At 44.1% G+C, this 21178-nt stretch overlaps 2 protein-coding genes across 8 annotated transcripts; both read right to left on the reverse strand.

Annotated features, from left to right (window-relative positions):
* Window positions 1–1649: 1649 nt before the first annotated feature.
* Window positions 1650–7592, reverse strand: LOC134311272 (cysteine and glycine-rich protein 1-like). Its single transcript, XM_062992878.1, has 6 exons — window positions 7514–7592; window positions 4608–4717; window positions 3338–3506; window positions 2532–2661; window positions 2012–2105; window positions 1650–1866 (listed from the first exon to the last, which is right to left on the reverse strand). Exons 2-6 carry the CDS (start codon window positions 4714–4716, stop codon window positions 1790–1792), a joined length of 579 nt encoding a protein of 192 aa, XP_062848948.1. The 5' UTR covers window position 4717; window positions 7514–7592; the 3' UTR covers window positions 1650–1789.
* A 1133-nt stretch (window positions 7593–8725) lies between these two features.
* LOC134312064 (heterogeneous nuclear ribonucleoprotein C-like) lies at window positions 8726–20853 on the reverse strand. 7 transcript variants are annotated; one of them, XM_062993723.1, is made up of 9 exons: window positions 20756–20853; window positions 19187–19243; window positions 17434–17690; window positions 14639–14711; window positions 14493–14543; window positions 14031–14194; window positions 10117–10230; window positions 9921–10021; window positions 8726–9296 (listed from the first exon to the last, which is right to left on the reverse strand). In XM_062993723.1, the coding sequence occupies exons 2-9, from the start codon at window positions 19189–19191 to the stop codon at window positions 9192–9194; spliced, it is 870 nt and encodes a 289-aa protein (XP_062849793.1). In that variant the 5' UTR covers window positions 19192–19243; window positions 20756–20853; the 3' UTR covers window positions 8726–9191. The 7 variants fall into 7 exon arrangements, with proteins under 7 accessions (XP_062849793.1, XP_062849790.1, XP_062849792.1 ...); XM_062993720.1 differs by having other exon boundaries at window positions 10117–10233; window positions 14010–14194; XM_062993722.1 differs by having other exon boundaries at window positions 14493–14546.
* Between the last annotated feature and the right edge of the window lie 325 nt (window positions 20854–21178).

Here is a 21178-nt window from a genome sequence, read left to right on the forward strand (position 1 = left end):
ACCAGTTATGAGTTCCCTGTCCGGCTCCCTACCTGAATGCACAACAGGGAATCGTTGTTCATGTTGCTGCCCAGCCTGCCAGTAGCAAAGCTGAGATTCGATACGATGCGTTCAAGATCCCAGCTCTGGTGTGCTAGTGTGTTTTACTGCTGCGCCGCCTGAGCGGCCAAATATTTACTGAATTATTAAAACAATCTGATTACAGCAAGTTGATCATTAGACTGAGAGAACATGAAGTCGCTCTGGTGTTCACCAGGATGGTGGTAGTTGAATGGTTAATACTCTGGATTATCGAGCAGAAGGTTGAGGGTTGACCCACTGTTGGGCCCTTCAGCAAGGCCCTTAAGCTGCTGTCTGACTTTAGCTCTGAAACAAGCTGGAATATTTAAAGAAAATAAGTTTATTCTGCTTCTTTCAAGTGACCCACATTTTGTCCAGCATTTTTTATGTGACCCAGGCAACACAATGCTCACAACACTTACTCTCTCTATACATGATGTAACATAAAGCCTCCACAAGGGGGCGCTCACATACAAGTTTATTTAATTATTTAATTATTATTTTTTTTCTGTGACTCCTAGTTATTTTTTTCTACCCACGTTATGGAGATACAAAATAGCTCTTCATTCAGCCACAATCTCACTACTCACAAACAAAAACATGACTGATTCCCTTGCTCAATGGCTAGCATTTGTGATCCTATGGCTGTGTAAGGAAGCATGATTTGCTGCTATCTAGCCAATAAGTTTCCCAACAACACTGCTGCACCTGCTACACACACATAGAACAGCACACACTAGCACATCATTCCCATGTTGGTACCATCTCAGTGCAGGGCTGAGAATGAATGTGTAGAAGAAGGTGATTACGCACACAGTCAGTCATTGTATACCCACAAAATGCATCTTTATTGTAGGTGTAGATCATGAAATGTGTTTAAAAAAGTTTAGATAGATGAGCATTATATATAAATAAGAATGGGTTAGTATATATGGAGTAGAACAGGGAGGTATGGAAGGATGGAAGGATTCAGTCCTGAAAGGTTCACGTCAGGATGATGGAACATTTTCAGGAATAAAATCTGCAGCAGGAAGAAGGTCCAGGTCTTTTTCACTCTCTTCTGATCGTCCGATTGGCCAGAACGTGGCAGGAAGCAGGAGTTCCAATTCATCTTGGTGTTCAACAAACAACGTAGGTGCAGTTTCAACTTTCTGTATAAATCTGTTATTAATCTGGAATCTGAATCAAAATCTGAACGTGAATCTCAATGTGAATCTGAATCAAAATCTAAACCAAAATCTGAATCTGAACCAGAATCTGAATCAGAATCTCAATGTGAATCTGAATCAGAATCTAAATCCAGAATCTGAATCAAAACCAGAATCAGAATCTCAGTGTGAATCTGAATCAAAATCTAAACCAAAATCTGAATCTGAACCAAAATGTAAATCTGAACCAGAATCTGAATCAGAACAGAATCAGAATCTTAATGTGAATCTAAATCAAAACCAGAATCTGAATCTAAATATGAATCTAAATGTGAATCAGAATCTGAATCTAAATATGAATCAGAATCTGAATTAGAACCAGAATGTGAATCTGAATCTAAATGTGAATCAGAATGTGAATCTAAATCTGAATCAGAAGACCTGATCGGCTCCTTGTTGAAATAGTTTCTGATTCCGTTACCCCGGCGAGTACGTAGCCGTGCGTATGTTGACGTATCCTGTACGTGTGATTACTTTACGCTAGTATAACGTTTGCTAACTCTTTCTTGGGCCGCGCGGCTCTACTGAGCGTGTGTGAGCGCTCCAGCTCCCTGTCCGTATCCGAATCCCTTCGGACCGAAGTTTTTAGCATAGCAACCTGTAAAGAAATCGGAGAGACGTCGTTAATCTACAGCGAGAAGAAACAACCACGTAATCAGGATTCTAGTGTTTAAATTACAGCAACAATAAAATCAGAATATATCGTATTATATTGTATCGTATTATATCGTATCGTTCGGTACCTTTGCAGTAAATCTCTCCGTCTTTGTCGGACAGCGTGGTGGACTCTAGACCTTTTCCACATTTAGCGCAGCGGAAGCAGCTTTTATGCCACGACTGCAGAGCGGAAAGAAGAAACGTCACCGATTTTATTTTATTATATAAATAAATGCACATCAAAGCTTCCTGTCAACAGAATTTGCGTATAAAACTAAAGCAGCTCCATTTTTCTCACAATTTAGTCGTATCCAATTTCCTGAATTCTACACTCCTGACCTGTGCAGCGCCGACCGCTTCTTTTCACCTGTGCCAGGCAGGTTCATACGGAGATCCGTATCACCTGAGCGCCAGGCTTCATTCTGCTGCCAATTTGCTCCAATCACAAACGATCTGAGATTCAAATTCTCACAAACGCTCCGACATGGTGACACACGGACCGAATTTAACGCTCCCGTGTTATGATGAGTTTGTATACTCCTGCCGATCAGCCAATCAGAAGCGAGGATTTTGCACAGACGTTTATTCGTGAGGACGAGGACTTACGCTTCCCGCTCCGATGATCTTCTCGGCGGCGTACACGGCCTTACCGCAGCGCGGGCATTTATCGGAGCCGCCGAATTTCTGCGCCAGTCTGGACGTGTTGGGGTTGTTGGTGGGCTGGTGGGACTGAGCTCTGCAAAACAGAATGGAGAGGTTAAAGAGATGGAGCCTATCCCAGCTTTTCAATGGGCGCAAGGCACACAGTAACACCCTGGACAGGGCACCAGTCCATCGCAGGGCACACACACACACACACACACATTCACCTATAGGGCAATTCAGTGTCTCCAATAAACCTGACTGCATGTTTTTCGACTGTGGGAGGAAACCGGAGCTCCCGGAGGAAACCCACACAGACACAGGGAGAACATGCAAACTCCACACAGAAAGGACCCAGACCGCCCCGCTGGGAATCGAACCCAGGACCTTCTTGCTGTGAGGCGACAGTGCTACCCCCTAAGCCACCGTGCCGCCCTTGACCTCAACCACAGTGAAGAAATTTGGGATGAATTGGAATGTCGACTGGAGGTCAGGCTTTGTGATTACTGGTGGACCACTGGTCGGTCATGGCTTCCTCTTTCCTGAATCATGTGTGTCCATATAAATAGGGCTAGAATAGCTGAACCTTTTAAAAACGCACATGGAACAGTGGTCTCTTACCAGGGTCAGGAAGAAAACCCAGACCGCTCCTTATGCTGAGGGGAAATGTGTCTGGATGATCACAGTAGGCACCTACCATAACCCAGTGAGCAAATTCTTACGGGGCCCCTCGGTTCTGCCCCTACATGTTTGAATAAATGAAAACGTACGCCTCCTGTTGGATCCCCAGCGCCTCTCCTCGGTCCATGCTCAGCGTTCCGGCGCCCACGCCGTAGCCGTAGCCCTTGGGTCCGTATTTCTTGGCGTAGCAGGATTTGCAGTAGAGCTCGTTTTCATGAAGGGCCACGGTGGTGCTGTCCAGATTCTTCCGGCAAACCACTAAACACCACAAACAATAAACCTCCATTAAACCTACATAATTATTAAGTTCAATGATTAAGTTTCAGCCACGCCCACTTCTAACAGCTGTATGAAATCAATGATGTGCACTAAATATGCTTCACGCTACGTTTGGGGACGACCGTCTGTGCACGAACCCGAGGTCCAATAACATACGATAAAAAAAAATAAAAAAAAATACTATTCAACCCGTGTGGAATTTTAGGACGAAATGGAAGGTCGACTGTGAGACAGGCCTCCTCATCCCACATCAGTAACTGATCTCACAACGATCATCCAACACGTGTCTGATAGCCGACCGCTTCTTTTCACCTGCACGATGCAGCTTTATAAGAGCCGAGATTCGAACCTGACAGCTCGAAACCTCAGCGCTGGTGGGCTTTTCTTTATCTAAATATGCACAAATTCCCACAGACAACTTACATAAATATGCACCAATTGTATTCAGAGGAGGAATGGTTTTGTACAACAAGCTCCTAGTCAAGTGTCCACATACTTTTGGATGCATAGTGTAACTATCAATGCTCTCAGTGACTCAGAGATGGACGACTGTCTGGGGAAAAGTGGTGGTTCAGTAAGAGAAGGAACTGCAGATGATGCTTTCGCTTCTTCTCACTTCAGAAAAACGGAACACGGATGTATATAATTTGATACATCCGTCTTGTCTGACACGCTCACTGTTCTCAGTTCTATTTAAATGTCACCATCACTTTCAGATCGTGGCTCGAACCCGGCAGCAGAGTCAGCAACACTACACGCTTCCTTATTAGGAGAAGATTAAAACCCCGTCCTGCATTCCTGCACCTCCTCAAGTACGTTCAGATTCTCCCCAAAACCAGCGGCGAGGTCGAGGAACCCCCCCGTCCACAAAAAAACACCTCCGAGTTCAGTTCCTCAGAAGTATGTGGACACCACACCATCGGCGTGTCGTTCATCCTGATCTAAAACCACGTGCATTCATGCTGACAGCAGCCTCAACTCCTCCAGAAAAGCTTTCCACCAGGTTTCGGAGTGTGTCTGTGGGGATCTGTGTTATTTCGGGTAACGTTAGAGGTTAAAAGTGAAAGAGAAGGAACTGACGGCAGAGGAAGCAGGACTTGTGGTAAGTCTGTCCTCCACACTGAACTTCCTCCGCCAGATAAACCGTCTTCTGACAGCAGCCGCACCGTTTCCCTCCACCCAGGGGCATCCTGCAACACACACACACACACACACACACACACACACACACACACACACACTTACTTTTTCAGCATTTAGCAGCCGCTTTTATCCAAACCGACTTACATTACAGTTACAGTATTCAGTCTAAACAATTGAGGGTTAAGGGCCTTGTTCAAGAGCCCAACAGTGGCAACCTGGCAGAGGTGGGGGGGCTTGAACACACACACACACACCCACACCCACACCCACATATATATATATATATAAATAATACACACCCCACCCACTCCAGGAGCCCTTTACTCCAACTCTGTATTTAAAGACAGACAGACAAACAAACAGACAGATACAGACAGGCAGAAGGACAGAAATTAAGAAGAAAGACAGACAGAAAGAAAAAAAGAAAGAGACAAAAAAACAGATAGAAAGACAGACAGAAAAAAAGTGGAACCTCAGACAGACAGAAAGACAGACAGAAATGAGGAAAGACAGACAGAGACAGGCAGAAGGACAGAAAGAAAGAAAGACAGACAGACAGACAGACAGACAGACAGAAAGACAGACAGAAAGACAGACAGAAAGAAAGACAGACAGATAGACAGAAAGACAGAAAGAAAGACAGAGAGAAAGACAGACAGACAAAGAAGAAAGACAGAGACAGAAAAAGAAACAGACACAGACAGAACGGCAGAAAGAAAGGAAGACAGAAAAAAAACGACTGAAGGACAGACAGACAAAAAAAAGGAACTACAGACAGACAGAAAGAAAGACAGACAAACATGGCAGACTCAGTTGTTTGATAGCTAGCACCTCTTGCACTTGGTTGCATGAACTAACCCCAGATGCTCCTCCTGTAGTTCCACTTATAACCACCAGGGTTGTAATGAAAGAGCAGCGAGACTCTGTGAGCAGCAGCAGCTCTCTGAAGGTGGTCGTAAGTTTGTGAACCCTCAGCACAGATGAACCAAACCTCCATCTGATCTCCACTGGTTTGGACGCTCAGAGAAGATTTAAGGGGAAGAAGATTTTCATGTGATGATGATGTGAAAGCAGCGGCGCATCAGCGGCTACGAGCTCGACCAGAAACGTTTATTACTGAGGGTTCACAAACTTACGACCATCTCCACGGTCAGATGTCCACATACTTTTGACCATATGTGGACGTCTGACCCTCCATGTGAGACCGCGGGCGTGTTTGTTTTCGTCCTGGTTTCAGGCTGAACCGTCTGGTATTTAATCATGTGACAGATCAGGTTAGGGGGGTGAGGTTGGGGGGTGGGGTTGGGGGGGTGGGGGGGGGGACACTGCACCCCTCTGTTCCTGCCGAAACTTCACGTCAGTGTTTAATGAGATTTTCTGCAGCATTATGGTGAAATTCCTGAGAAGCTGTGAGACGTGTCTGTTTCCCAATCTGTGACCCATCGTACCGTTACACAGAAACCACGCAGGACTGGACACGTCACACGGGCGTCCATAAACTTCTGCACACTGAGTGTTCGTGTACAATTCTGCAACTGTTCTGTTTCTGTAACCGAATGTATGGCAGACCAAAAAGTCAATAATATTGACTACTGCTGGTGACTTCTCTGTGCCCATAAACAGTACGTGGAACAGTGATATATTTGCAGAGGTCAGGAAAAAAAAAAAAAGTTTTCTTAAAGCAGGAAGAAATTCCTTCTAGCAGCTCCATGTGCTTTGTGATCAATGCCGTTACACTAGCCCTGTTAATACGGGCACAGAGAAGCCAGCAGAAGCAGTAGTGAGCAATGATACGAAGTTACATGGTGGTGCAGAACATGGTCCACACCAGCACGTTCTCTGTAATCTGCTGTCCGGATATTTTTGTACCAGTAAATTCAGAATCATGAAGGTTTTTTTTGGATCATCAAGTGTCTTACAATCATTCAGTCACAGAGAGAGACGGGTAGCAGACAGACAGACAGACAGACAGACAGACAGGGAGACAGAAAGAAAAAAGAAAGACAGAATGACAGGCAGAAAGACAGATAAAGAAGAAAGACAGACAGAAAGGAGGAACTACAGACAGACAGACAGACAGACAGACAGACAGACAGACAAAAAAAAGAAAGAAGAATAAACAGACCAACAGAGAGAAAAGAAGACAGACAGAGACAAAAAAACAGACATGTACAGACAGGAAGACAGACAAATAAAGACAGAGACCAATAAAAACACATACAGCCAGAACGAAAGAAAGACAGGCAGCGAGACAAAAAGAAAGACAGAAATTAAGAAGACAGACAGAAAGACAGGTAGAAAGAAAGAAAGTAGGATGGACAGACAGACAGACAGAAAGAAAGACAGACAGAAAATCTGACAGACAAATACAAGGACAGACAGACACAGACTGAAAGAGACAGAAAGGAAGAAAGACAGAGACAGACAAACAGACAGAAAAAAAAGAAAGACAGACATACAGACACAGATACATAGACAAACGGATAGAAAGAAAGACAGACAAAGAAAAAGACAGAAAAACAGACTAAGAAGAAAGACAGACACAGAGACACACAGACAGTAAGAAAGAAAGACAGAAATAAAAAAAAATGAGAGACAGAAGTAAAGACAGACAGAAATGAGGAACTACAGACAGACAGACAAACAAGCAGAAGGAAAATAAACCTGCACCTCCAAAACTAGTAACATAAAGCCGTGCTGGTGTTACTGGTGTTACTGCTACCTGAAGTTCAGCCCTACAGAAGTAACACAACTGGATCTGCAACTTTATCATGAGGAACCATCTCACATTATGAGGAAACATCTCACAGGTTTGTTGATAGATCATAAATTGTGAATCGTACCTGTAGATAAAAAGTCGATCTGCTAGAAGAAACCAGAAGCGTGAAATATTCAGGAAGTTCTTCTGCTCAGACCTGAAGTTCCTCTGATCCCTGAAGTACTGGAGCGTTTGTGCACATACCGGAGGGTGTGGTGGTGGTGGGGGTGGTGGGGGTGGGGGTGGGTGGTGGTGGTGGTGATGACTGAGGAGCATTTTAGAGGAACGCTACAGAAACAGCGACACCGTGTGGTCTTGGCGTTCCTGAAGTTTCCTTTAATGTGACCGAATAATCGATGATTAATTAACGCCGTTTATATTTATGATCGATTACAGCTGCTGACTTCTCTGTGCCCATATAAATAAGACTAGTTTGACTGCATTTATTAGGCTGAGCTTCATGCTGAGATGAATCTGCCTGGCTGGTCAGATGTAATCTGAGGACCACTAAAAAGTTCTACCATGAATTAGATTCAATTAGAAGCTGCAGGAACACCGGTACCACTGTCCACAGTCGAGCCAGCTTTACATAATTATGGTTACATGTGTCATTAAAGAGAAGCCTGTTCAGAAACCAGCCCTGTAGCTCTCAGATTGAGCACTTACTGTAAAGCATGGTGGTGGTAGCATCACGTTCTGTAGTTGCTTAGCTGCTCCCGATCCCAATCAAATCTGTACATTTACTGAAATAGACACTGCATGACCAAAAGTATGTAGACGTCCCTGCATATGATTAAGTTCAGAGTTATGGTATTGAATTTTTTGGCAACACACTGGGGAAGGACCTTACCTGTTCCCAGCATGGTTGGGTCTGTGCCTGACTTTACACCCACTGAGCATCTTTAAAATGAACTGGGAGGTGTGATCGTGTGCCTGAGCTCATGAACGCTCACTGAAGGAATAGGCACAAATCCCCACAGACACACTCCACACTCCTGTACTGAATACAGCTGTTCCAGAGAACTAGATGGTTAGAGCTGGAACTCTATAATATTTACATATTCAGCATTTTAGGAGACGCTTTTATCCAAAGTGACTTACAGTACAGTGACAGTGTACCGAGTCTGAGCAATTAAGGGTTAAGGGCCTCGCTCAAGGGCCCAACAGGAGCAACCTGGCAGTGATGGGCTACCTTAACCGCTAGGCTACACCTGCCAAGAACACAGATGATTTTAATAGAGCAGAACAAGCGTCCACATTAATATCGAAACACATTTACTGAGACTGGAGACGTCGGTCGTGTTTTTATTCTTTTATTTAAATTGAAACATCGGAACCTTAAACCAGACAGATATTTAAAAAAAACACAGAAATATGGACATACTTTAATTCTCCAGAAAAAATAATAATAATAAAAGCTGGAACCGTGTGGGAGATTCTGATTAAATACAGTTAGAGTTTATTATTCGTGGATCAGGCGGAGGCGCTCGGGGGTCCAACGTTGTGCTTCTGACGGAAAATCCTCAAAACCAGACGGAGGAGAAAATAAAAATAAAGCTGTGTGAGATTAAAACTGATCGTTCTGATAAAAGTGTGATGCAGAAGAGTTCAGACTTTAAAACGACTTCACACCGAGCGTGTGTGTGTGTGTGTGTGTGTGTGTGTGTGTATCTACATTCTTTATACAGTCATGGTTTCACAGAGGACAGGTAACGAATCCCATCAGCAGTGTTCCTCACTCTCTATACAGGGGTAACCGGAGTCTACGAGTCGTCCCCGTTGACGCTGTCGTCCTCGCCCTCCTCGTGTTCTCCCTCTTCGTCCTCCTCTCCGTCCTCCTCCCCCTCATCTCCGTCCTGACTCTTGGTCTGAGAACAGACGGGTGAACACGGCATGTGAGACCGAGCTCTGCACCAATCACACGCACCGACAGGGTGTAAACAAACAAGCTGCTCCGACAGGTTTACACATGTATACAGTGAAGCTCTCGGGCAGGACAAAAGAATGATCTGCAAACCATCCACACCGTAGGGAGAGGTATTCAGTGTATTCAGGGGTGGTATTTAGTGGGCCAGTGTTTAACGAGGCAGTATTAAGTCTATATACATGGAGCAGTATTTAACAGGGCAGTATCTAATAGGTCAGTACTTAATATGACCGTATTAAACAGGACAGTATTCAGTTTATATACATAGGGCGGTATTTAACAAGGTAGTATTTAATTGGGGCAGTATTCAGTATTTACAGGGTGGTATTTATCAGGACAGTATTTAACAGAATAGATATACTGGGGCAGTATTTATTGGGGCAGTATTCAGTTTTTATACATGGGGCAGTATTTATTGGGGCAGTATTCAGTTTTTATACATGGGGCAGTATTTATTGGGGCAGTATTTTATTGGACAGTATTTACTAGGACAGTATATGCAGGCCATAATCAAACACACGTCTAGTATTCGGTTTTAAAGACCGATGATGGTGGTGCTCCTCACCTCGTCCTCCTCCAGCAGGTATCCTTCCTCCTCAGAGTCGTTGAGCTCCTGCTGCTGAGAGGAAACCTCGCCCGACTCCGCCTTCATCACCTTCCCGTCTCCTACACAACAGAGAGGAACCAGAGGAACCGGGTCAACCAATCATCATCATCCATCATCAGAGAACCAGACTCCACACGGGGCGAGGAGCTGCTACCTGATTTCTTGGAGTGATCCTTCTCGATCCGCTCTAAGCTCTCCAGCAGGTGATCCACTTTGTGTTTGATCTGAGCCAGCTCTTTCTTTATGGTCTGAATATCGTCCGTTTTAACTGCTGAGGAGTGAAGGACAGGTAACGGTCAGTATTCAGGTCAGTATTCAGAATCACGGGGTGATCAAACACCACACGGCTTCAACTCACGGACAGATGAGCTCACATTAACCTCAGATTATACAGGGGCAGTATTTAATGTATATATACAGGGGCAGTATTTAATGTATATATACAGGGGCAGTATTTAATGGGGTAGTATTCAGTATATATACAGGGGCAGTATTTAATGGGGTAGTATTCAGTATATATAGAGGCAGTACTTAATGTATATATACAGGGGCAGTATTTAATGGGGTAGTATTCAGTATATATAGAGAGGCAGTATTTAATGTATATATACAGGGGCAGTATTTAATGGGGTAGTATTCAGTGTATATACAGAGAGGCAGTATTTAATGTATATATAAAGGGGCAGTATTTAATGGGGTAGTATTCAGTATATATACAGGGGCAGTATTTAATGGGGTAGTATTCAGTGTATATACAGAGAGGCAGTATTTAATGTATATATACAGGGGCAGTATTTAATGGGGTAGTATTCAGTATATATACAGGGGCAGTATTTAATGGGGTAGTATTCAGTGTATATACAGAGAGGCAGTATTTAATGTATATATACAGGGGCAGTATTTAATGGGGTAGTATTCAGTATATATAGAGAGGCAGTATTTAATGTATATATACAGGGGCAGTATTTAATGGGGTAGTATTCAGTATATACAGGGGCAGTATTTAATGTATATACAGGTCCTTCTCAAAAAATTAGCATATTGTGATAAAGTTCATTATTTTCCATAATGTAATGATAAAAATTAAACTTTCATATATTTTAGATTCATTGCACACCAACTGAAATATTTCAGGTCTTTTATTGTTTTAATACTGATGATTTTGGCATACAGCTCATGAAAACCCAAAATTCCTATCTCAAAAAATTAGCATATCATGAAAAGGTTCTCTAAACGAGCTATTAACCTAATCATCTGAATCAACGAATTAACTCTAAACACCTGCAAAAGATTCCTGAGGCTTTTAAAAACTCCCAGCCTGGTTCATTACTCAAAACTGCAATCATGGGTAAGACTGCCGACCTGACTGCTGTCCAGAAGGCCATCATTGACACCCTCAAGCAAGAGGGTAAGACACAGAAAGAAATTTCTGAACGAATAGGCTGTTCCCAGAGTGCTGTATCAAGGCACCTCAGTGGGAAGTCTGTGGGAAGGAAAAAGTGTGGCAGAAAACGCTGCACAACGAGAAGAGGTGACCGGACCCTGAGGAAGATTGTGGAGAAGGGCCGATTCCAGACCTTGGGGGACCTGCGGAAGCAGTGGACTGAGTCTGGAGTAGAAACATCCAGAGCCACCGTGCACAGGCGTGTGCAGGAAATGGGCTACAGGTGCCGCATTCCCCAGGTCAAGCCACTTTTGAACCAGAAACAGCGGCAGAAGCGCCTGACCTGGGCTACAGAGAAGCAGCACTGGACTGTTGCTCAGTGGTCCAAAGTACTGTTTTCGGAAATCAAGGTGCCAGAGTCTGGAGGAAGACTGGGGAGAAGGAAATGCCAAAATGCCTAAAGTCCAGTGTCAAGTACCCACAGTCAGTGATGGTCTGGGGTGCCATGTCAGCTGCTGGTGTTGGTCCACTGTGTTTTATCAAGGGCAGGGTCAATGCAGCTAGCTATCAGGAGATTTTGGAGCACTTCATGCTTCCATCTGCTGAAAAGCTTTATGGAGATGAAGATTTCATTTTTCAGCACGACCTGGCACCTGCTCACAGTGCCAAAACCACTGGTGAATGGTTTACTGACCATGGTATTACTGTGCTCAATTGGCCTGCCAATTCTCCTGACCTGAACCCCATAGAGAATCTGTGGGATATTGTGAAGAGAAAGTTGAGAGACACAAGACCCAACACTCTGGATGAGCTTAAGGCCGCTATCGAAGCATCCTGGGCCTCCATAACACCTCAGCAGTGCCACAGGCTGATTGCCTCCATGCCACGCCGCATTGAAGCAGTCATTTCTGCAAAAGGATTCCCGACCAAGTATTGAGTGCATAACTGAACATAATTATTTGAAGGTTGACTTTTTTTGTATTAAAAACACTTTTCTTTTATTGGTCGGATGAAATATGCTAATTTTTTGAGATAGGAATTTTGGGTTTTCATGAGCTGTATGCCAAAATCATCAGTATTAAAACAATAAAAGACCTGAAATATTTCAGTTGGTGTGCAATGAATCTAAAATATATGAAAGTTTAATTTTTATCATTACATTATGGAAAATAATGAACTTTATCACAATATGCTAATTTTTTGAGAAGGACCTGTATACAGGGGCAGTATTTAATGGGGTAGTATTCAGTATATGTAGAGAGGCAGTATTTAATGTATATATACAGGGGCAGTATTTAATATATATATATATATATATATATATATATATATATATATATATATATATATATATATATATATATATATATATATATATATATAAAGGGGCAGTATTTAATGGGGTAGTATTCAGTATATACAGGGGCAGTATTTAATGTATATATACAGGGGCAGTATTTAATATATATATAAAGGGGCAGTATTTAATGGGGTAGTATTCAGTATATACAGGGGCAGTATTTAATGTATATATACAGGGGCAGTATTTAATGGGGTAGTATTCAGTATATACAGGGGCAGTATTTAATGGGGTAGTATTCAGTATATATAGAGAGGCAGTATTTAATGTATATATACAGGGGCAGTATTTAATATATATATATAAAGGAGCAGTATTTAATGGGGTAGTATTCAGTATATACAGGGGCAGTATTTAATGGGGTAGTATTCAGTATATATAGAGAGGCAGTATTTAATGTATATATACAGGGGCAGTATTTAATATATATATAAAGGAGCAGTATTTAATGGGGTAGTATTCAGTATATACAGGGGCAGTATTTAATGTATATATACAGGGGCAGTATTTAATGTATATATACAGGGGCAGTATTTAATGGGGTAGTATTCAGTATATATAGAGAGGCAGTATTTAATGTATATATACAGGGGCAGTATTTAATGTATATATACAGGGGCAGTATTTAATGGGGTAGTATTCAGTATATATAGAGAGGCAGTATTTAATGTATATATACAGGGGCAGTATTTAATGTATATATACAGGGGCAGTATTTAATGGGGTAGTATTCAGTATATATAGAGGGGCAGTATTTAATGTATATATACAGGAGCAGTATTTAATATATATATAAAGGGGCAGTATTTAATGGGGTAGTATTCAGTATATACAGGGGCAGTATTTAATGTATATATACAGGGGCAGTATTTAATGTATATATACAGGGGCAGTATTTAATGTATATATACAGGGGCAGTATTTAATGTATATATACAGGGGCAGTATTTAATGGGGTAGTATTCAGTATATACAGGGGCAGTATTTAATGGGGTAGTATTCAGTATATATAGAGAGGCAGTATTTAATGTATATATACAGGGGCAGTATTTAATGTATATATACAGGGAGTATATACAGGGAGTATTATATATAATAGGCAGTATTCAGAAAAAAACCCCTGCTAAACACATTCACTATTGTAAAATCTTGGCACTCGCTGTGGTTCGGTGGAGCACTAGAGCTTTATAGATGCTTGAAAATCCATTCCAGTTATTTTAACATTGGCCTACCAGTGACATTATTATACAAGTGTGATATAACCCAGCCTTCAGAACGGGGGCAATTACTTTTTCACACACACCCCGGAGGTTGGAGTACGTACTGGCTCGTGATGAGGAGCGCTGGCTGCTTTTGGAAGACGAGAAGCTGGATTTGGTGCGTCGGCTCCCTCCCGCGTTCACACTGACCCGCGCCCGCTTGGTGGGTATGACTGCCCGGGAGAGGGGCGGAGGAGGGGGTGGCACACGGGTCGGGTACGCATACATCCTAAAAAAAAAAATCACACACAGAGAAAACGTAACCCACTCTGGTAGAGCATTCTTTGGCCTGTTGCTGGTGGGTATACAATTACTAACAGGTACAGCATTGTTGTTGGGATTTTTGAACACCTCAGTGTGAGTGCTGGGAGGAGAATGAAGCTCCTGCAGTGGGGCGTCCACTGATAACTGACTTAATGAAAATGAACAACCAGCTCCAAGAGGCGTGTACGTTAATCCCAACAATGCTGTACCTGCTACACACACACCAAAACTATATGGACGGTAAATGAAAGGTGAGTTTTTACCTGTCGTAATAATCCCGCTGGAAATCGTAGTCGAGCTCGAAGCTGGAGCTGCTGCTGCAGAGAGAAGAAACCGAGAACCACCGAATGAGAAACCGAGAGGAGAACGTGCCAAATCGAAGAGGTGAGAGACGTGAGAGGGTTCTGACCTGTACATGTCTCCGGCTGGACGCTTGGTGGTTTTAGACCGGTGGGGTTTGGGTTCACCGGCTAGGTTGATATCTGAGTGAAAACAGAACACAGGTTAGATCAGGGCAGGTGTAGCCTAGTGGCTAAGGTACTGGTCCTAGGTTGCCACTGTTGGGCCCTTGAGCAAGGCCCTTAACCCTCAATTGCTCAGACAGTATACTGTACTATGCATCTGTGTTCAACACAGCAGAGAGCCGCATCACGTATAGAGAGGTGTATAGAGAGCAGCACCACGTACAGAGAGGTGTATAGAGAGCAGCACCACGTACAGAGAGGTGTATAGAGAGCAGCACCACGTACAGAGAGCTGCACCACGTAGAGAGAGCTGCACCACGTACAGAGAGGTGTACAGAGCAGCACCACGTACAGAGAGCAGCACCACGTACAGAGAGGTGTACAGAGAGCAGCACCACGTACAGAGAGGTGTACAGAGCAGCACCACGTACAGAGAGCAGCACCACGTACAGAGAGCTGCACCACGTACAGAGAGCTGCACCACGTACAGAGAGCTGCACCACGTACAGAGAGGTGTATAGAGAGCAGCACCACGTACAGAGAGCAGCACCACGTACAGAGAGCAGCACCACGTACAGAGAGCAGCACCACGTACAGAGAGCTGCACCACGTACAGAGAGCAGCACCACGTACAGAGAGCAGCACCACGTACAGAGAGGTGTATAGAGAGCAGCACCACGTACAGAGAGCAGCACCACGTACAGAGAGCAGCACCACGTACAGAGAGCAGCACCACGTACAGAGAGCTGCACCACGTACAGAGAGCAGCACCACGTACAGAGAGCAGCACCACGTACAGAGAGGTGTATAGAGAGCAGCACCACGTACAGAGAGCAGCACCACGTACAGAGAGGTGTATAGAGAGCAGCACCACGTACAGAGAGGTGTATAGAGAGCAGCACCACGTACAGAGAGCAGCACCACGTACAGAGAGCTGTACAGAGAGCAGCACCACGTACAGAGAGGTGTATAGAGAGCAGCACCACGTACAGAGAGCTGCACCACGTACAGAGAGCAGCACCACGTACAGAGAGCTGCACCACGTACAGAGAGGTGTATAGAGAGCAGCACCACGTACAGAGAGCAGCACCACGTACAGAGAGCTGTACAGAGAGCAGCACCACGTACAGAGAGGTGTACAGAGAGCAGCACCACGTACAGAGAGCTGTACAGAGAGCAGCACCACGTACAGAGAGGTGTATAGAGAGCAGCACCACGTACAGAGAGCAGCACCACGTACAGAGAGCAGCACCACGTACAGAGAGCTGCACCACGTACAGAGAGCAGCACCACGTACAGAGAGCAGCACCACGTACAGAGAGGTGTATAGAGAGCAGCACCACGTACAGAGAGCAGCACCACGTACAGAGAGCAGCACCACGTACAGAGAGCAGCACCACGTACAGAGAGCTGCACCACGTACAGAGAGCAGCACCACGTACAGAGAGCAGCACCACGTACAGAGAGGTGTATAGAGAGCAGCACCACGTACAGAGAGCAGCACCACGTACAGAGAGGTGTATAGAGAGCAGCACCACGTACAGAGAGGTGTATAGAGAGCAGCACCACGTACAGAGAGCAGCACCACGTACAGAGAGCTGTACAGAGAGCAGCACCACGTACAGAGAGGTGTATAGAGAGCAGCACCACGTACAGAGAGCTGCACCACGTACAGAGAGCAGCACCACGTACAGAGAGCTGCACCACGTACAGAGAGGTGTATAGAGAGCAGCACCACGTACAGAGAGCAGCACCACGTACAGAGAGCTGTACAGAGAGCAGCACCACGTACAGAGAGGTGTACAGAGAGCAGCACCACGTACAGAGAGCTGTACAGAGAGCAGCACCACGTACAGAGAGGTGTATAGAGAGCAGCACCACGTACAGAGAGCAGCACCACGTACAGAGAGCTGTACAGAGAGCAGCACCACGTACAGAGAGGTGTATAGAGAGCAGCACCACGTACAGAGAGCTGCACCACGTACAGAGAGCAGCACCACGTACAGAGAGCTGCACCACGTACAGAGAGGTGTATAGAGAGCAGCACCACGTACAGAGAGCAGCACCACGTACAGAGAGCTGTACAGAGAGCAGCACCACGTACAGAGAGGTGTACAGAGAGCAGCACCACGTACAGAGAGCTGCACCATGTAGAGAACAGCACCACGTACAGAGAGCTGTACAGAGAGCAGCACCACGTACAGAGAGCAGCACCACGTACAGAGAGCTGTACAGAGAGCAGCACCACGTACAGAGAGCAGCACCACGTACAGAGAGCTGTACAGAGAGCAGCACCACGTACAGAGAGGTGTATAGAGAGCAGCACCACGTACAGAGAGCAGCACCACGTACAGAGAGCTGTACAGAGAGCAGCACCACGTACAGAGAGGTGTATAGAGAGCAGCACCACGTACAGAGAGCTGCACCACGTACAGAGAGCAGCACCACGTACAGAGAGCTGCACCACGTACAGAGAGGTGTATAGAGAGCAGCACCACGTACAGAGAGCAGCACCACGTACAGAGAGCTGTACAGAGAGCAGCACCACGTACAGAGAGGTGTACAGAGAGCAGCACCACGTACAGAGAGCTGCACCATGTAGAGAGCAGCACCACGTACAGAGAGCTGTACAGAGAGCAGCACCATGTAGAGAGCAGCACCACGTACAGAGAGCCGCGCTAACCTCTGTGACTTACGCAGTCGTCCGGACCAGTCCCGGAGATCACCCCCGGTCTCTTACCCATCACTTGTCCTACGATCATGCGTCCGTCCTCCCCCCCCACGGCCGCCCTGGCGTTCCTCTCGTTGGCGAACTGGACGAAGGCGTAGCCCTTGTGCACGGAGCAGCCCACGATCACGCCGTACTTGCTGAAGATGGCCTCCACGTCGGCCTTGGTCACCAGCATGGTGTTGAGGTTCCCGATGAAGACGCGGGAGTTCAGGGATCGAGGGTCTTTCTTATTGGTCACATTGCTGGATATCTCGCTCGTGATACGACTGAAAAAAAGAAAGAAGCACAATCAGAAAACAACAATCACTTTATTATTATTATTTGATCACCAGATCCGGGCTTGGGAGCTGCACTGAGAGCGAACTGCTAAGCCATCATGTCCGTGTAGACACCTAAGTGGGCGATAGCATCACCTCTGAGATTCGAATCCTGGATGGCTGCACCATCCGAGCACCCTGTGTCCAGTCTTAATATATCCTCCCAACTATACACCGATCAGCCATAACATTAAAACCACCTCTCCACTTACCATATAGAAGCACTTTGTAGTTCTACAATTACTGACTGTAGTCCATCTGTTTCTCTACATGCTGTTCTTCAATGGTCAGGACCCAACAGGACCACCACACAGCAGGTATTATTATTATTATGAGTGGATCAGACACAGCAGCGCTGCTGGAGTTTTTAAACACCTCACTGTCACTGCTGGACTGAGAATCATCCACCAACCAAAAACATCCAGCCGAAAGCGCCCCGTGTGCAGCGTCCTGTGACCACTGATGAAGGTCTAGAAGATGACCGACTCAAACAGCAGCGATCGTCTCTGCCTTTACATCTACAAGGTGGACCGACTAGGTAGGAGTGTCTAATAGAGTGGACAGTGAGTGGACACGGTGTTTAAACACTCAACCAGCACGACACACACTAACACACCACCACCATGTCAGTGTCACTGCAGTGCTGAGAATCATCCACCACCTAAATAATACCTGCTCTGTGGGGGTCCTGACCATTGAAGAACAGGGTGAAGAGAAACAGATGGACTACAGTCAGTAATTGTAGAACTACAAAGTTGGGGCTGGACTATTTGGGTGGGTGGGTCTTCATACGCTGTATAACAGACGCCTGTGCAGAATGCCGAGCTCTCCTCAGATGCAATCATGAGGAAAATAAATAAATAAATAAATAAGTAAATAAATAAATAAGTAAATAAATAAATAAATAAATAAATAAGTAAATAAATAAATAAATAAGTAAATAAATAAATAAGTAAATAAATAAGTAAATAAAGAGCATCGTGACGTCAATGAACGCTCGGGTCTCCCAGCGCCCCTGAAAAAGCCAAGTTAAGTCTTGGAGGAAAGTCCAGGACACTCAGGAGTCCTTGATCTTCTCTTGGACTTTAAGGAGCTGATGAAAAGCTTTGAGGTTTGTAACGATTAAAGAGAAAAAAAAAGGCTCAGCCATCCTAGTCTTATTTATGTGGGCACAGAGAAGTCTGCATGTCATGATACAAAATCAAATGACCGTGTAGAACTTTCCACACACACACACACACACACACACACACACACACACACACACACACACACACACACACACACACACAGATCAACCAAACCATTATCACCACCTCAATCACAGGGCCCTGATCTGGATGTGCTGGTGAAAATGATATAATCATTAAAACATTAAATCAATATAATTAAAATCAATAATCAGACATTTTATAGATGAATTTTGGTTGAAAGTTTTCACTCACTCCATGTTTGTCTGTGCAGGTTCTGATTCTTCTGATTTCGAGCTGCACCCGCCGACGCTGAGGTGACAAAAGCCCGGCAGTTAATTACCCACAAGCCCGTTCGTTAGCTAGCCAATTAATTAACCACAGCTGGCCAATCAGTCGGGCAGCCAATCAACAGGTAGAACAAACCGAACCAGTCCGACACAAATGTAAATAAACGGTTTATGATGATTTACTGCACTTTCACACCACCTAGATGTTCCCTAGCTCTGGGATCTGAACCATTTCTGCAACCGACTGTCTTTTTCTGTGACTGAACGACTGTTTGGACGATGGAGTTCGTTCAAGCCGTTTGTGGTCGATCTGAGAACACAGAATACTGTTAAACGGAAATACAACAGTCATAAAACAACCTGCAGTGCTTTAAAAGCTGCTGGGTGCTACACGGGCGTCACTGCACACAGCCGAGCAAGCTGCGCACAATCCCAATACAACCTTACAAACTGCAGCTCAAAATTACTCAGCAACTCGAGCTTGTTTCTTCAGTCTCATGACGATGTGAAGCTTGCTCGACTGTGTTCACCAATAGCGGACCTGGTTTATTTCCTTTGTGGTGCCAGGATTACATCTGATAATCTGAGCATTCTTCCTTTTAGCATTAGGTGAGAGTTTGGGTCCAGTCAAACCAGCCCTATTTCTACAGTCCTATTTAGGGCAGTTGTAGTCTAGTGGTTAAGGTATTGGACCAGTAATCAGACGGTTGCTGGTTCAAGCCTCACCACTGCTGGACCCTTGAGCGAGGCCCTTAACCCTCAATTGCTTAGATTGTACACTGTCACAACTGCAAGTCGCTTTGGATAAAAGCATCTGCTAAATGTCAGAAATGTAAACGTACATATGGGCACAGAGAAGCCACCAGCTGTGTAGTTTTTGGACCAGTAGATTTTCTTAATGGGTTTAAACTGGTTTGGACAAAGAAGGATTAAAGCTTTCAGTCAGAGAAAAGGAACAATTGCAGAAATCGATGAAATTCCACATTTCTTGATAATTATAAATATTATTATTATTAATTTAATTTGTGTTATAGAAAAGCAAGCAGGGGTTCTAATGCATCACATTTTATTTTTGGGGGTCCCAAAATTCCCAAATGTGTCTCCTGTAAGGAACACGGTGTCTGTAAACGTGTAAAAAAATAACAATATTATTTTATGAATTATATTATTTAAAAATGAAAGACAGATACTAAATAGTTCCGACTGAATGATTTAAAAATAAATGAACCCCATAAAACCCTCTATTTTCTGATGAAATGTGATTAAAAGCGTCAGAAAATCTGCAGGTTATTAATCTACACTATCAAACATGCAAAAATACATTTAAATCTCATCAGATTTTAAGAAAAGAACATTATATTTAATCATTATAACGATAATAAAGAGCGAAACGCGCGTGCACGAGAAACAAAGGTACTGAACTACAGGCCGCGAGCCCTCCAACACCGAACCGCTTAAAGTCTCCGGACACCCCGGGACTCCGGTCAGCTTCTGTTCATCTAGAACAAACATCGCTGATTTTAAATGTACTCACCGAATTATTAAAGTTAAATATATAAACGTAGAAGCTTAAGGTAATTTAAGCCAAAGCTCAGCCTCTCTGCTTCAGTACAGCACAGAAAATAATCACCACAGAGACGAGCCTTCATAATAAGAGTCCCGGGGCTAGAGGCTAAAGCTAGCGCTAGCATTAGCATCCAATACCGCTAATCATACCTGTAAACGTTTAAAAACGAACAACTTCTGGTTCATCTGTTATAATTAAATAACTTTTAACAAGTAATCTTTTTATTCGAGTTACTTTTTAATCTAGTTATACAGTGATTATGTTTATTTACTTTAATACAATTTTAATTAAATTCAATCATTTATATATTTTAATACAAAGTAATTAATCAATGATCTAATTTTGTTATCGTATTTAATTCTTTTTGTTTCATAATATACTTTTTGAGAC

Source organism: Trichomycterus rosablanca, chromosome 4, assembly GCF_030014385.1.
Source record: "Trichomycterus rosablanca isolate fTriRos1 chromosome 4, fTriRos1.hap1, whole genome shotgun sequence".
NCBI lineage: Eukaryota > Metazoa > Chordata > Actinopteri > Siluriformes > Trichomycteridae > Trichomycterus > Trichomycterus rosablanca.